This window comes from Protopterus annectens, chromosome 3.part1 (genome assembly GCF_019279795.1).
Source record: "Protopterus annectens isolate FY-2018-M chromosome 3.part1, PAN1.0, whole genome shotgun sequence".
Taxonomy (NCBI): Eukaryota; Metazoa; Chordata; order Ceratodontiformes; family Protopteridae; genus Protopterus; species Protopterus annectens.
The window spans coordinates 853,735,216-853,752,096 of NC_056732.1; the positions used below are offsets into that span (position 1 = coordinate 853,735,216).

Sequence of the window (16,881 nt, forward strand, 5' to 3'; positions counted from 1 at the left end):
AATTCCTTTTGATCAAGGGGAATCATCATTGTCAAAATAGTCTTTCTGAAGTATTATGATTCATTGCAGCTGGATTTTCCTGAACTTACAATTCCTCCTGATCTTTCAGCATTGGAGGATGCATTTGTTATAGCCTGTAAGTTGTCAGATAGTCAACCTTCTTGCCCCTCCCAACAGCTTTTGTTCTATTGGGGGGGGTTGTATTTTTCTGCCGTACTTATTTTTTTAATTTCAACTGTTAAGGTCAGATGTTAAAGTACATGCTTGCCTCTTTTGAGAACACAAGGAATATCATAACATCTGTTTCCTGTTTTGTGAAAAAAATTCTCTCCATTGACTACCTACTGTTTGAAATGTGCTTATGATTTGGCTGGTGCCACTTTTACGGCTGCTGCCACTGGAACTGTTATGATAAGGTTTGCTTAGTTTTGTATTCAGAACCTTCCTAAAGATTTTAAAGGTGAAATTTTGAATTCTGCCATATACAGTCAGTTTTTGGACCATCTGATGCAGAGGTTCGTAAAAAGCATGATGAGAGGCAGTCTGATTCAAGGAATTTCTTAGATGTTTCACCCTTTGTTCTCGAGTTTTTCAAGGGGTTTAAGCCTACCTTTACAAACCTTTTCAAAAAGCTAAATTTGCAAACATAAGCTGATTTTAAGCAAATATTTAGAGTAATGACAGGGAGGTTGCAAAAAGAAAGGAACTACCTAGAACAATGGGCAGCCTTATAAGCCTGAATTGGCACCCTATTGAAATGTCACTTAGAACACCAACTGCAGACACACTGTGGAAAATAAGACTGAAAATGCATAAGAGCAAATATTGAATATTACTGTTCTCCTTTAAACTTGTTTTTTGTACAGGAATAAGCCACCCTACATCCCTGCCTGCACATTTGCCCAAGCCATCATGTTTTCTTTGACCTTTTCTGCAGTTAGAACTACTTTTACTTCTGTTCTGATATCTTCATTTCTTCATGTGGCCTACAGTATGCTTCTTACCACCCATCTTAGGCACTTCATCTCTAATTTCCTCAACAGCTGTGCCTTCACTGCTCAGTTTTGTCTACCATACAGACATATTCTGGTCACACCACTGTTTTGTGCACCTAGTATTCTTCTGTCACACGCAACTCATGACAGTCTATGCCAGTTGGAAGCAGTGCCTCTGATTCTAGCTTTGACCTCATTTTGTCCTACTTGTATTGTCCTGTTGTACCAAGTAAGTCCTGCAACTGCTACCTGAAGGGTCTATATCATATCGACATGTTATAATGTCGACTCTGACTTGTTCGACATGAAAATGTCGAACTACAAGGTTACCCAACAGCCAAATCATCGATTTCTTCGGAAAGAAATCAGTTGGCCATTCTCTTACACCTGCCCTTTCCCTGACTGTAGTGCGGTCTCGGAGTTAGAATATTTATTTAGGGGGGTGTGGTGGGGGGCACAACCCCCCACATTGGGGGGACGAAGCCCCCCATTTAAATAGGTTTGGTTTTGTGTGGTGTTGGTGTTTGGCCAGCTGATTTATTTCAGTTGGAAAGAAATCGGTGATTTGGCCTTTCAGTAACCTTGTAGATGTTCATCGTGTTTCACTGTTGCAGTCATGACTGTAGGGTTCTCCCCTGCCGGCAGGCAGTCCTCGGTCGGCCAGAATCCCAAAGTCTGGGTCCGGCGTCGGCTGTTCAGCCATGCTCCCTGATGTCAGAGCGCCAGGAGTACAAAGCTGACAGCCGACGCCATGTTCTCCAGTCTTTCTTGCCGTGCGGTGATAGCAGTTCGCAAGTGCCGGTCGGCTGATTCCTGACAATTTTTTCTGAACAAACTTCAGTCCGAAGTCTTTCTTCTCCTACTCAAAGCTAAGTACCCCGTTGGGGAAACTTTTTTCTTGCCCCAATCTGATGTCAGAAAGTTAATAATTGTATTTCATTTGGGAAGCAAATACCTCATAAGGATTTTCATTCTTACTGTATTCCTTGCTTAGGCCTTGACCACGACGTAGCTAGTTGTCGGTTTTGTGCTAGATTCAATCAACGTACAATTAAATGAAGGTACGATTTTGCATTTCATTACTTTGGTAGGCGTTTTAATTACAAAATGTCGTCTGATACGGTTCCGGCTGCCGGAGTTCACAAACGACGCAAGGACAAAGACAGGCCTCCGAGGTCCAAATCAGACAATATCGTTCATGCAGAGCCAGCTTCAGGTTTGGTCGTTGTCAGTGAGGCGCGTTTGCAGCCCCTGTCGTTTGCCATTTCAGAACCGATGGCCGAAACGGACTCCCATGAGGAGCCAACTAGGCCTTTGAATATTTCTGTTGCAGGACCTTCGGACAATGCTCCTTCAGATGGGTCCGGAGCTGCTGTGCAGGTACCGGCTTCCGAAGGGGTTTTCAGGCCTACTCAACTTCTAATAAAGGCAAAGCCAAAGGCAAAGGCTCCTTCCAAATCAAAGACTGCAAAACAGGCCTCTTCTGATCCGGCTCCCAAGTCACCGAAACAGTTACTTAAGATGGCGGAGGACTTACTATGATTAGGGGTTCACATCCCCCTCCAGATAAAAGGCCAAGGCAGGAAGTTTACTATGACTGCTCTGATCAGACTTCTGTTTCTTCAGTTTCTTCTTCTGACCAAGAATATTCTTTCTCTCCTTATGAGGATTCTGATGCTGAGGAATCCATTCCTTCAGCTTCTCCCCCTGAGGACTTCTCTTTTGGGGATACTTTGCATGAAATGAGGGAACATTTCCACTGGGAAGGACAGGAGTATTCGGAATCTAAGAAAAGACTAAGGGATTTTCTTCTTCTTCCCCAACATAGACCCCTGGCTATTCCTCCTATTTTGGATATTGTGGATGATGCTTTTTCGGAGGCTAACTTAACCCCTGACTCTTTTCCTCCAGCTCCTGTTAAGCCTGACAGATATTACAGGGTTCCTGATTCCCACCAGTTTTTATACAAGAACACTACTGCTGACCTTGAAAAAATTTCTCAGGGTCCTAAGGGAGTTAAGGCCGCTTCTGCTAAAAACCCTATTCCCACTGAGAAGGATTCCAGATCTTTAGAAAGATGGGGCAAAAAAGTGTGCACTTCTGCTACTTTATCTATTAGGGCTTTAAACTGTCAGTTTCATATGCTGAAATACCAGCAATTTCTCCTGTCTGTTTTAAAACAAAAGCTAACTTCCATTTCCGCCTGTGCAGATAAGGAATTACATGACAATGCATGCCACTGAACAAGTTGGGAAGCATGGTTTACACTGTGGATTTGATGCCTTGGAGGCTTCTTGTAGGGCTGTTGCCTCTGGCACAGTAATTAGAAGGCATGCATGGTTAAAGGAACAAAATTTGCCAGATCAAGTAAAAGCTAAATTATTGGATGCTCCTGTTCAGCATAATGTTTTGTTTGGATCTAAAGCTGAAGAGGTGATTAAAAAGATGGAGGACAAGGCAAAATCCATGCAAACAGTTAAAGATTTCTTACAAGTACAGCCACCCAGATTTAGTAGGAATTGGCCTACTAAAAATTGGTCCTTTCCCAATTCAGACAGGCCTCAGAGAGGTAGATACAGACGCTCCCGAGGAAGGCCTCAAACACAAGCCTCTTATAGACCTAGACAGTGGACTGCTTCCACCCCTAGGGGAGGAGAGGACAGGTCGCAAGCTCATAGGAAACAGACTCAATGACTCCCTCTGTTGGGCTGCAGGAACTTGTTGCCTGGAAGCCCCTCTCGGAGGAAAACTCTTTTTCACCAAAATTGGACTCGTATAACCCAAGGCAAGTGGGTTCTGGATGTGGTTTCAAGAGGTTACAAATTCCATTTTCATACCCTACCAAGGCCAAGCGGATGGCCAGATCTTCCAAAACATCAGTGGACAGAGGCCTTAAACCAGGTGGAAGCTCTCTTGGCTATGAAAGCCATAGAACTAGTTCCACTTTCAGAGATGGGACAAGGTTTTTACTCAAGGCTTTTTCTAGTCCCCTGGAAGCAAAATTCATGGAGACCCATTCTGGATCTGTCAGTCTTGAACACTTTTCTAGAGATACCAAAATTCAAGATGCTTACTCTACACAGCTACATCCAATACTGACCAAAAATGCATGGATGGTAACTTTAGATTTAAAGGATTGCTATTTACACATTCCCATCAGGCAGGACCGCAGAAAATACCTCAGGTTCAAGGCCGGATCGAAGCACTTTCAATTCTCTGCGCTGCCCTTTGGATTGTCTACTGCGCCCAGGGTCTTCACCAAATGCCTGGCTCCAGTAGTAGCTTATTGCAGACTCAAGGGAATTCAAATTTACCCTTATCTGGACGACTGTCTTATTCAGGCAGACAGCAAGGATGTCTTACTCCAGCATCTACAGTTTGTTCAGAATCTTCTCAAGTTTCTGGGATTCACTGTAAACATAAAGTCATATTTGACACCCTCACACCAGATAATTTTTCTGGGCGCTTCTCTAAACACAGCATCCAGATGGCATTTCTGACATACGAAAAACAGTTACAGCTGGCTACAACGTTCAAAACCTTGGCAACTTTAACTCGGCTATCTGCAAGGAGATTCCTGCAGGCTTTGGGTTACATGGCCTCCTGCATCCTTCTCGTACCATATGCAAGACTACATACGAGGAAAATGCAGTGGTACCTAAAAAGTGTATGGTCTCAGCAATGCCACAGTTTAGACATACTGATCTCCGTCCTGCCTTGTCTTCAAAAGAAATTCCTTTGGTGGTCAAAGGCATGTACTCTAAACAAAGGAAAACCCTTCTGTCTGCCTCCTGCCACTCAGATACTAACCACGGATGCCTCAGATTATGCATGGGGAGCCCATTTTCAGGGCAACTGTCTGCAGGGCCTTTGGACAAAGGATCAAAAGCATCTGCATATCAATTTAAAGGAAATGTTAGCCGTTCAGAAAGCTCTGTTGGCTTTCAGGAATCTTCTACAACCAGGACAACTACTGATATGGACAGACAACATCACAGTTATGTGGTACATAAACAAGCAAGGGGATCTCATTCCTACCTCCTTTGCAGACTAGCCATGGATCTGTGGAACACAGCTCTAGCTTGCAATTTGGACCTTCAAGCTCAGTTTCTACCAGGAAAGCAAAACTTCCTGGCAGACAGTCTGAGCAGAAACCTTTCGGACCCACATGAGTGGATGCTAGACACCGAAATATTGAAGATGATAACAGCAGTCTGGGGATGTCCTCACATAGACCTCTTTGCATCCCACCTCAATCAACTACAGATTTTTTGCACCAGGACTTTCCACGAACAAGCTTGGAAAGTGGATGCACTATCATTCAGTTGGAGAATCCTCTCGAGATATGCCTTTCCACCTCTTCCTCTTCTTCCACGGGTATTATTAAAGATCAAACAGGACAAGCCCAAGATGATAATCTTGCTGGCCCCAAATTGGTCTCGACAGTTTTGGTACCCAACTCTGAAAAACCTTTGTCTGGAGCCCCCTTGGGTTTTACCACAGACTCCGAACCTTCTGTCCCAACACCAGGGTCAGGTTCTACACTCCCATGTCAGAGCTCTCAGCCTGGCGGCCTGGTTAATCCAGGGTCTTTGATTAATTTTCTCCTACCCAAGCAGGTTATGGATATCATTTTAGAAACCAGACGTCCTAGCACTAGAAAATCTTATGCAGGAAAATGGAAAAGATTTTGTTTCTGGATGCAGGCTCAGGATTCTGATCCTCTTCTTCCTAACATTCCTTTGATTTTGCTTTACCTGACAGACCTCTTACATAAGGGTCTCTCTTTCTCTTCCATTAAGATACATGCCTCTGCTATTTCTGCTCATTATAATACAGACCCTCCAGTCTTTTCCCACCAGCTCATGAGACAGTTTCTCAGAGGAGCTAAGAACTTAAGGCCTCCTACATCTCCTCCCATTCCTGCTTGGGATCTCAACTATGTTTTGGAAAAGCTCACCTTACCTCCTTTTGAGCCTGCTGCCACTTCTGACATTGTTTTTATTTTGGAAAACAGCCATCCTGTTAGCTCTGACCTCTGCCAGGAGAGTTTCAGAGTTGCAACCTCTCATGGCTGTGGAACCTTATATTATTTTTCATCAAGACAGGGTGTCTTTAAGGACTAATCCTACTTTCATGCCTAAGGTGGTTTCCAAAGTGGCTTTAAATCAAACTATTCACTTGCCAACTTTTTTCCCCACTCCTAAAAATAAAGGGGAAAGGATCTTACATTCCTTGAATGTACACAGACAACTACGTTTTTACCTGGACAGAACCAAGGACATCAGGAAATCAGAGCAATTGTTTGTTTCTTATGCTTCAAGTTCCCAAGGTAAAGCCATTTCAAAACAGACCATTTCTGAATGGATTGCTCATGGAATCAGATTTTGCTATTCACACCATGGAAAGTAAATCCCAGGGAGTATAAGGACTCATTCCACCAGAGCTGCTGCCACTTCCGTTTCCTTCCTCAGGGGAGTTCCTACCAAAGACATTTTGGAAGCTGCAACTTGGAGTTCAGTGCATACTTTTTCAAAGCACTACAATCTACCTCTCTAAGTCTAGGGGAGGCTTTGCTTCTGCAGTCTTGCAGGGCCTTTTAGCCGCCCCTTCTTCTTTATGACCACCTCCCTTTCATTCTGCTTTGTGATTCTACCCTACAGTCATGACTGCAACAGTGAAACACGAACATAGTACAGTTGTGTACACCTACCATAAATGTAGATGTTTGAGTGTCTTCACTGTTGCAGTCTGGGTTTCCCTCCCTCCTGTCCCCTCTTATTTTTACTTTTGTGTGGCTCCTTTTTTCACCATTCTTCTGAGGTGCATTTGCAAAGCGTATGGGACCTTATTCATTTTGTGACTCCTGACATCTGGGGCAAGACAAACTGGAGAACATGGTGTCGGCTGTCAGCTTTGTACTCCTGGCGCTCTGACGTCAGGGAGCATGGCTGAACAGCCGACGCCGGACCCAGACTTTGGGATTCTGGCCGACCGAGGACTGCCTATCGGCAGGGGAGAACCTTACAGTCATGACTGCAACAATGAAGACACTCTAACATCTACATTTATGGTAAGTGTACACAACTGTACTTTCGACATTTTCATGTCGAACAAGTCAGAGTCGACATTTTAACATGTCAACATTATAATATAGACCCTACCTGAATGCACCCTTTTCCTCGCCATGGGGCCTAGACTAATATGAGTATTGTCCTATCTTTACATTGCAGCTCGATTGCAATGCCATTATTACAAATTCTAATGTCTCCCCTTCTCTTTAACCACCCCTTGCTCATAATTGAAGCTGTTAACCTGTTCTATTAGTTTCCCCTTCTGTCTCAATTTTCAGCTTCTTATGATGTCCCCTGTTTGTTGCCATGGCAGCTGTCATGTCTGTATTCAGTTTCATCTCAAGTGCCTTCAGTTTTGCGTTATATTCATTTGCTAAAGTTCCTGTTCAGACTCTGCTACTAATGCTACATTGTCTGTTTACAGTAGCCTTGTTAATTAACCTGTTTGCTAATGTAGTCCATCACCAGTGTAAACTGCAGTGGACACAAAGCTGAACTTTGAGGAAAACCCACACCGACTGGGACTCCTGAGAGTATGAGCTCTGTATGTGTCATTGAGTCGTATATACTCTGCTCTAATTCCATCCATGTTTTCAGGACTTGGAACCACTGCAGGACTGCCCAAATCAGATTTCTTCAGACCTTGTCATTTGCTTTCTCCAAAGCTAAGAATGCTCAGTTGGATTCTTTTTTCATATTCAGCTTTTTCTCCACTATCTCTCTCTTACTGCAAACTTTGGGTCAGTTATGCTGCATACTGGTCTGAATCCAAACTGCTTATCTCTCATCTTATTTTCTACTACCTTGCGTATTTATTTATGAATCACCTCCTCCATCTCTTTCATGCAGTGTGACAGGAGTTTGATACCTCTGTATTGTCCACAGTTGTGGATGTCCTTTCTTGTTGTACACTTACTCTGGAATGCTTATTTTGCAAGTCATCTGGGATCCCCTTTTTTCTCAATACCAGTATAAGTGCCCTCAGAAGCCATTTCTCTCCTAAATCATCCATCTTGATCATATCTGTTGTGACTTTATCTGAGTTTGCTGTCTTTCCTAACTTCACTTTCCTTTATGGTGTTCTTACTTCTTTTAGAATGGGTGGTGCTTCTTTCATTGTAAGCTGCACATGGGGCAGTATAGCTTCTGTGCAGTTTTCTTTAGTCAGAAGCTACTTGAAGTACTCATTCCACATGATGATTTTAATGTCCTTTGGACTGGTGAACAGATTGCTCCTGGCATCCCTTATGAATTGTGTCTAATGACTATCTTCTTTACTTTTTTTTTTTTTATTTTGCCTCGTATCCTGATAGAGCCTGTGCCATCTGCCGAGTCATTTTCCAGAAGATGGTAGAGTCTCTAACACCTTGCTGTTTGGTATTACAACCGCTCTCTTAGCATGTTTGCTAGTCCACAGTATTGCATCTTAGCCTGGTCCATCTTTTCTGAAGCTCAAGTTTTCTTGGACTGATGCATTTCAGTACCTGCTTTCCTTATATACCTTGTTTTCTTACTTGTCCTGGCTGCATGTCTGTTCAGTAGCCGTCATACAGGCTTTTGAGATGCTACCATTATTTCGCTGCACCCACTTCCTCTTCTTTCCGAGATGCTAGAGCTCTGAGTATTTCCTTGAATGCTTGTGCTTTTGCTTCAGTCTGGTCTCCATTGAACTTAGAACCTTTTCTGACCACTGCTTGCAGCTGATTGTGTCCTCCTGTGATTTATGGTGTGTGTTGACTGATTCACTGGGGATAACTTTGCAATATCTGATTCTGCCCTGATGCCCGTTTCTTACTAGGAAGATGTCTACCCGAGTTGCATGTTGACCACTCTTGTATGTGATCTTTTGACTGTCTCTCCTGAAGAACCGTGTGTTGGCCTGTATCAACCCATTTTTTATACAGAAGGCCCCATCTTCTTTATTACTATTGCCTTACCCATTTGGACCCAGGCAATCCTAATATCCCATTCTGTCTGTACTGATATGACCATTCAGGTCCCCCATTATTAACACCACCTCGTTCTCCTACTTTATCTAGTAAGTCATACAGTTGCTATCTGAATGCACTCTCTTCCTCACCATCATAACCCTGTTGTGGGACCTGGTTGAGATTATGAATACTGCCCTATCTTTACATTGGGGCCTGATTGCCATAAGGCTGCCACTGATCACGGTCTTCAGAAGACTGTCTCTATAATTCCCACAGCCTTTCTAGTCTTTCTTCTTCAGTAGAAACCTTTGAGGTTGCTAGACTGCCCTTCTAGTTTTCTAGATACAAAGGATGGCCAGTTTCATCCTTACTGCAATGTCATCCACTTCCAACCTGCAACCTGTCAGTGAACCTATATTTAGTGTAGCAATCCTTAGTTCATCTTTGGCAGGTTTATTTGTTTTAGGTCCAGCTTTTGCTAGTTATTGCTTCTTCAATACATCCCAAAAAATGTCTGTTAAGATATTTGCTTTCTCCAAGTCATCACTGAGTAGCTAGCCATTTTGTTTAAGTTGACTTATGAGTTCTGTCTGGTTTCCCAGTTCTTGTCAAGAAATGTTTTTATATATAAATATATCAGTATTGATTGTTAATTATTTTTTGTATAGTTTTATTTGTCTGGGTTTCATTACTAAGCCTGTTAGATGATTGCTGGAGTGGAATTTTGTCATGAATTTACTGTAAATGTTCCAATAGTGCTGTTTTCTTTTGTGTAATTTTTTTTATTTTCTTGTTCCACCAGGGATGTTTATTGAGGGAAAGACAGTAGCTTGTTTTATGACAAAGCAATGTCTAGTTGACAAATTAGCATGCTGAGTATAGGAAAAATGATTATTGCTTCAAGAAGACAGTACTGCTTGTATCAGTTTGAAATATTCAGTGACCAGTTCACATTAGAACAGTTGAGATCTTTAGTTAGTAGGTGATACCTTTTGTGAAGAGAGTTAACTAGATAGCACAGAAATTTGTTTTCCTCATTGATAGTCAAGTTGGAACTACTCATAGAATTATCTAAAGAGTAAACTAAAGTTAAGCAAATTGATAGCATCAGTAATCTTAGTGGAGTTTGCCAACAAAGGAGAAGAGTTAAAACTTTTTTTTATGTATAAGGTGAGGAAACCCCCTCTAGTGTTCTTTTAGTGTAACAGATGTGACCAATACAGTTATAGAGAAACAGAGTGGGTTATTATCCTGAAACTAGAAGCTCATGATGACTAAAACTGCCAGTTTCATATTAGCTTTGGACATTTGCCCACTGGCACAGAAGTGGAGCTTCTTTAGTAATGACTGCAGCCTGTTATCAGCAACATTCTAGATACCAAAGTAGTAGGGGGGGATGGGGGGGTGGACGACTGAGAAATTCTATAATAGGAATATGCAAGGATCAGGCATTTCAGGTTGGAGCACCACTGAGGGTTGAGTATATAGCCTACAAGACCTTTAGAATTGTATTAATATATGTTTTTTATGCCTTTGACTGTGACTGCCATGCTTCTTTAACCTAAAACTGATAACAGTGGCATTAGGACCTTGCATTGGAAGTGCCAGATGATGGGTTTGGCTGTAAGTGCTCTTTGTATTAGTTTCCATGGACATACACGAAGGCTGACTACCAGGAGTAAGTCCCTTCCCAGACCAGTTTTGCAGCACCTGTTAGCCATATTTTGTATCTGAATGCAGTCCTCCAGCCACACAAGCTGTTGTTGACCCTTCATCATTTGGCTCAGTTGTCCAACTCAGAATCCACTGGTTGCTAAAGCAGACATCTTTACCCTTTGGCAGTGAGTACATGAGACTGTCATTGCAGAATAAGTGAAAGAAGATGCATAGCACTGATAATTTTTTTGTTTCCTACTCTAGCAATTTTTTTCAGCATCAGATCCAGTTTTACCTTTTGCTTGTATTCGGTTACTTAACACTAAAATACTTTACCACTGTATTTTCTTGATTCAGCACAGCAAAGAGGGTTGAAAAGTTTTGGAGTTAGTAGTTCTCTCTTGCATCCTATTTATTCACTTCTCAGGAAGGGTTCACTCTCCAGTACAGGTGTGTCCTAATTAATGAATGTGTTATTGACTATATGCAATTTCAGTGCAAATTAACAAGTATGAAAGATAAACACTTTGGAAATTAATATAATTTTATATTTGGGTCCTTACATGTGCTGTTGAAGGCCACGTCGGCGCTCACTTGTGACAGAATATGACCTGACAAATCTGAAGGCAGTCAGTGTACCCATTGCCAGTGACAAGCTTATTCAACTTTCATGTTTGACTCCTGGACTTCTGATGGCACTTTGGAAGGTAGTATGATTTTTTTTTTTAACTTGGTGGTGCTTGCTGGGTAGTGAGCACAATTTAAGAATATTAAATTACAGATGACTTCTAATCAGTCATTTGTGCATAGCATTTATTAAATTAAATATATAACGTAGCTATAGGTATCTTTTTTTGTTTAATTTCTGCACACTACTGATGTGGGAATAAATGCTTTTATAACTGATAGGGAAGCCCTCTTTCCTGACACTTTATTTGGCAGATTATAATCCTTTAATTGTCCATTAGTAGATGGGATTATCCTACTGTAGATTCCAAAGGAGTTGACTCATTTTTATATGTTGACCATATCACACATTTACATGTGTGGTTGTAGGGTGTGTGTGTGTGTGTGTGTGTGTGTGTGTGTGTGTATATACATATCTGTAGATTCGTAGATATTCCAAGACCACTGAATTTCATGACTTTTTTCCACTTGCCCATATCTTCCCTCAGTCAACCCTTCCTTTCTCTAGGACTGGTCAGCCTTGGTGTAAATTTAGATACCCATCCAGTCATAAAGTTCATGTTTAAAGGAACGTGGCGAGTTGCACTGCTTACATGCTGGGAAAGTGTATTTCAAGGCGTATGAGTGACACTTGGTTATAAACTTTTCTCTCCATCAAGCTTTATTTATCTCTCAGTGAAGATTTATGCCCCTTGTTGTAGAACCGGTGAATGCATTGGACTTGCAAAGAAACAGGAAGTCCAGGACAATCATGTCTCTAATGGCACTGTTAAGCGAGACAGAGAGCTTCCCTCAAACTGATGTAAGACTTTGAATAAAGGGACAGAGCTTCCAGTTTCTGTTTGCTAAGAGAGTTAGGTCTATCACCATTTTGATTAGGAAGCTTTGGGGTCTCTCTAATTGTTTGAAGTGTTTAGTGCAGTACATGCCAAAGGGGACATTATACTCTATAACTAACATGATTAATGCTGCGTGCAAGGGAATGACTACCTCTTTAGATCTTGATAGTATTCACTTGGCAATTAGCTGAGCTAAATAAAATAATTTCTTAACTATTGTTGCATTATTCTCAAAAGAGAGGGAGCTGTCAACTTAAGTACCTAAGTTCCTAACTGTGTTTTGTTTTGTAGGAGTTGTCTTCCAAAAGTGACGCTACAATTTTCAACATTTAGTTTGAGCCCATTTGTAGTACACCAAGAGTTTACATAGGCAAGTTTATGCTGGAAGGTTTGGGTATCAAATGGTGACTTAACGACAGCCCAGTTCCCAGTTTGCAATCATCTCAAACTTTGTCAGCCAGAGGTCTTGGAGAGCGGAGAAGTAAATACCAAAAAGGAGAATCCTCAGCACCTAGCCCTGAGGGAGACTACTGTTCACGTTCCTACTTTTTGAGCAATGATGTTCACATAGTGTCATGTTTTTCAACCATTTTGATATCTGTCTTACTAGATATGAGTTGAGTTTTAAAGCGTTTCACTTTTGTATGATGTCAGCAAGGAGCATGGTGTCAAAGGTCTTAGCCAGGTCAAGATACGCTACCTACACTGCATGGCCACAATCTAGAGTCTCCTTAATCCTTTTGAAGAAGTTAACCAGATTAAGTAGGCAGACTATATCCTTCACAAAACCAAACTGTTGGGGGTCAAATCTAATAAGATTCTTGCTATCACAGATGTTCTTCATTCCACATTGCTGCAGTCCTAACTATTGGGTAGTCCGCTGTCCAGTCGGCCCGAATACCAAAGTATATGGCTGACGTCGGTCAGGGCGCATTAGACTGACGTCAGTACGTCAGGGTACTAATGCGCATGACCGACGTCATATCCCCAGTCTTTTTTGCCGCATGGTCCGATGCAGAAGCAATTTTGCGAGTGCAGGTTGGCGTTCTGAAAGTTTCTGAAGACAGAGTTTCAGACCGAATCGAAGTTGGCTAAGTACCCCATTGGGGAATATTTTGGTTTTTTCTTGCCTCAGTATTTAACCGGATGTCAGAAAAAGTGAATAACTGTATTTCTTGTGGGAAACAGATACCTCATAGGGATTACCATACTTTGTGTATACCTTGTTTAGGGCCTGAGCACGACGTTGTTGGATGCCGCTCTTGTGCTAGATTTAACAAACGCACTATTAAGAGAAGGTTAGACTGTGCCAGGTTAGTTTTTGGGAAGCGTTGTAATTATAAAATGCCGTCGGAGGCTCCGTCGCCCGCTTCGGCCAAAAGCGCAAGGACAAAGCAGCAAAGCCTAGAGTGGAAGAACCACAGTCCCAGACGTCGGATCTTTAGAAGGCCCAGTGGAGCCGGAGGTTTTGCCAGGTGTTTCTTTGGAGTCTCAGGGAGAGACTTTACTGTTACAGGATGTATCCTCGCAGGAAGTAGGCCAGGCTGAGGGGCTTCTCAGGTGGCTGTTCTTCCCTCTCTTCCTAAGGTGGTTAGAGCCTCCCTTCTGTTTCCAAGGCTTCTTTGAGAGGCAGGCCAAGTTTATCTTCAGTGGGGTTTCTCCTAGTGCTTCAGGGTCTTTGCCTAAGAAACATATGCTTAAAATGGCAGAGGATTTGATTACTATGATTAGAGGTTCTATGCCCCTCCTGATAAGAGGCCTAGGGTGGAACCTGAGTTTGAGAGTTTTGAGCAATGTTCGAGGCTTCTGAGTCTTCGGCTGAAGACTTGCAGGAGTATCCTCCTTATTCTGATTCTGATGTGGATGATTCTACTCCTTCAGCTTCTCCTCCTGAGGATTTTTCATTTTCAGAGACTCTGCATTCCATGAGGGAGCATTTTAAATGGGAAGGTCAAGATTTCTCTGATTCCAGGAAGAGGCTTAGGAAATTCTTGTTTTACCCCAGCATAGGCCTTTAGCTATACCTCCTGTTCTGAATGTGGTGGAAGATGTTTTTGCAGAGGCTTCCCTCAATCCTGATTCTTTGCCTCCTGCCCCAGTTAAACCGGATAGGTACTATAGGGTGCCTGAAGCTCATAAGTATCTTTTTAAGAGTCCTAGGGCAGACCCGGAAACTGTCTCTCAGGGGCCTAAAGGTGTGAAGGCCTCTGTTGTTAAAAATCCTGTTCCTCCTGATAAAGAGGCAAGGGCTTTGGATAGATGGGGAAAGAAAGTTTATACTTCTTCCACTTTAGCCATGAGGGCGTTGAATTGTCAATTTCACATGTTAAAATATCAGAATTATCTCCTTTCACAATTGAAATCTAAGGTGGATGCTCTGGCAGAAGGTATTGAGTGTAAAGAGTTGCAGGATTTAGTTCGTGTCTGAACAGGTGGGTAAACATTCCTTGCAATGTGGTTTTGATGCTGTGCAGGCCTCCTCGAGGGTGGCTGCCACTGGTTCTGTTCTTCGTAGGCATGCCTGGTTGAGAGATCAGAATTTAGCTGAGCATGTTAAAGCAAGGATTTTGGATGCTCCTTTGCAGTCTGATGTGTTGTTTGGTTCGCCTGTGGAAGCAGTCTTAAAGAAAATGGAGGACAAGGCTAAGTCTATGCAAACTGTTAAGGATTTTTTGCAGGTGCAGCCTCCGAAGTTTAGTAGAAATTGGCCTACTAAGGGATGGACTTATCCTGCTTATGATTCCCAGTCTAGGGGTAGGTCTAGACGTGGTAGGGGCAGAGCTCAAGGTTCTTTTAGGCCTAGGACAGGGAGTTCCCCTGCTCAGACTTCTGGTGAGGGCAGGGGTCAGTCCTTTCGTAAGCAGACCCAATGACCTGCCTTTTCAGCTGCCAGTACATTCTCGCCTGGCAGCACCTTTGGGAGGAAGGCTGTCTCTTTTCAAAGAAAATTGGGATTTAATTACCCAAGACAGATGGGTTCTGGATATCATTCACCACGGTTACAGGTTTTATTTCCATACCATGCCTTCTTTCAAAGGCATGCCAGACATTCCTCCTCTACAAAGACAAGAGGCTCACAAGCAAATTTCTCTGTTGCTCCACATAGGGGCCATTCAGCCAGTTCCTGTGCCAGAAAGGGGCCTAGGATTTTATTCTCGCCTGTTCCTAGTACCGAAGAAGGGGAACACGTGGAGGCCAATTTTGGATTTATCTATCCTCAACACTTATCTGGACATTCCCAAGTTCAAAATGTTGACGTTACAACAGCTTTTACCTCTGCTGGGCAAGGATCACTGGATGGTAACTTTAGATCTCAAGGAAGCTTACCTTCATGTGCCTATAAGACTAAGTTGCAGGAAGTATCTGCGTTTCGAGCTGGAAATTCTCATTATCAGTTCTCTGCATTGCCCTTTGGCTTATCCACTGCCCAGAGTATTCACAAAGGTTCTGGCTCCAGTGATAGCTTACTTCAGGCTAAAAGGAATTCAAATCTATCCTTACTTGGACGACTGCCTGATTCTAGCTCAAGAAAAGGAAGACCTTCTACAGCATTTGGATTATGTCATAGCAGTGCTAAGATGCCTAGGGTATTCTGTGAACGAAATAAAGTCCAGTCTAGTACCCTCTCAAGACATGTGCTTTCTGGGTGTGAGACTGAATACAGCAGCCCAGATGGCCTTTTTAACCCCGGACAAACAAAAGAATCTTTCCAGTTACTTCCATCAACTATCTCTTCAGTCCGGGCTGACTGCAAGGACAGTCCTTCAAGCCTTAGGGTTCATGGCATCTTGTATTCTGGTGCTTCCCAATGCCAAACTGCATATGAGGAAGCTGCAATGGTATCTCAAAAATGTATGGACACAGCACTGCCAGGATTTGGACACTGTCATTCAAATAATACCTTGCATTCAAAAGGAATTTTGTGGTGGGCTCAGGAATGTCACCTAAACAAGGGACTCTCTGTGACCCGGCCAGAGGCGAGTCAGATTCTAACGACAGATGCCTCAGACATTGCTTGGGGAGCTCATCTAAATGGAAAGTGGATACAAGACAAGTGGCCTGCCAGACTACAGCATCTACATATCAACATGAAAGAGATGTTAGCAGTCCAGTTTGCATTAATGGCTTTCAAGGAGTTACTTCTTCCAGGGCAGGTGTTGATTCTAACAGACAACACAACTGTCATGTGGTACATCAACAAACAAGGGGAACACATTCTTACCCATTGTGCAGGCAAGCAATGATTTTATGGGAGACTGCGCTCAGCTTGCAACTAACTCTTCAGGCAAGGTTTCTGCCGGGAGCACAGAACTCCTTAGCAGATGTGTTAAGCAGACAAATCATGGATCCCCACGAGTGGAAGCTGGATCTTCATGTATTTCAAAAATTGACAGTGTCATGGGGAACTCCAGACATAGATCTGTTCGCTTCTCCACTAAACCACCAGCTGCCAAAGTTTTGCACAAAGAGGTTTCATCACACAGCTTGGAAAGTGGATGCTCTTTCTTTCAGTTGGAAAAATCTTCATGTGTATGCTTTTCCACCTCTGCCTCTTCTCCCAAAGGTGCTACTAAAGGTCAGACAAGACAAGCCAAGGATGATTTTAATAGCTCCAGATTGGCCATGGCAGCACTGGTACCCATTACTGAGGAGTCTGGTAAGGAAGCCTCCATGGCCTTTACCCTTGATTCCACACCTG

General features: G+C 42.8%; 1 protein-coding gene across 1 annotated transcript in view; it reads left to right on the forward strand.

The window, feature by feature from the left end:
- FBXO15 (F-box protein 15) overlaps nucleotides 1–16,881 on the forward strand; it is a 1,391,649-nt gene that overhangs the window by 622,412 nt on the left and 752,356 nt on the right. The window contains exon 6 of the mRNA XM_044067129.1: nucleotides 11,234–11,363. Coding sequence (XP_043923064.1) covers nucleotides 11,234–11,363 — 130 coding nt within the window. The remainder of the gene's footprint in view (nucleotides 1–11,233; nucleotides 11,364–16,881) is intronic.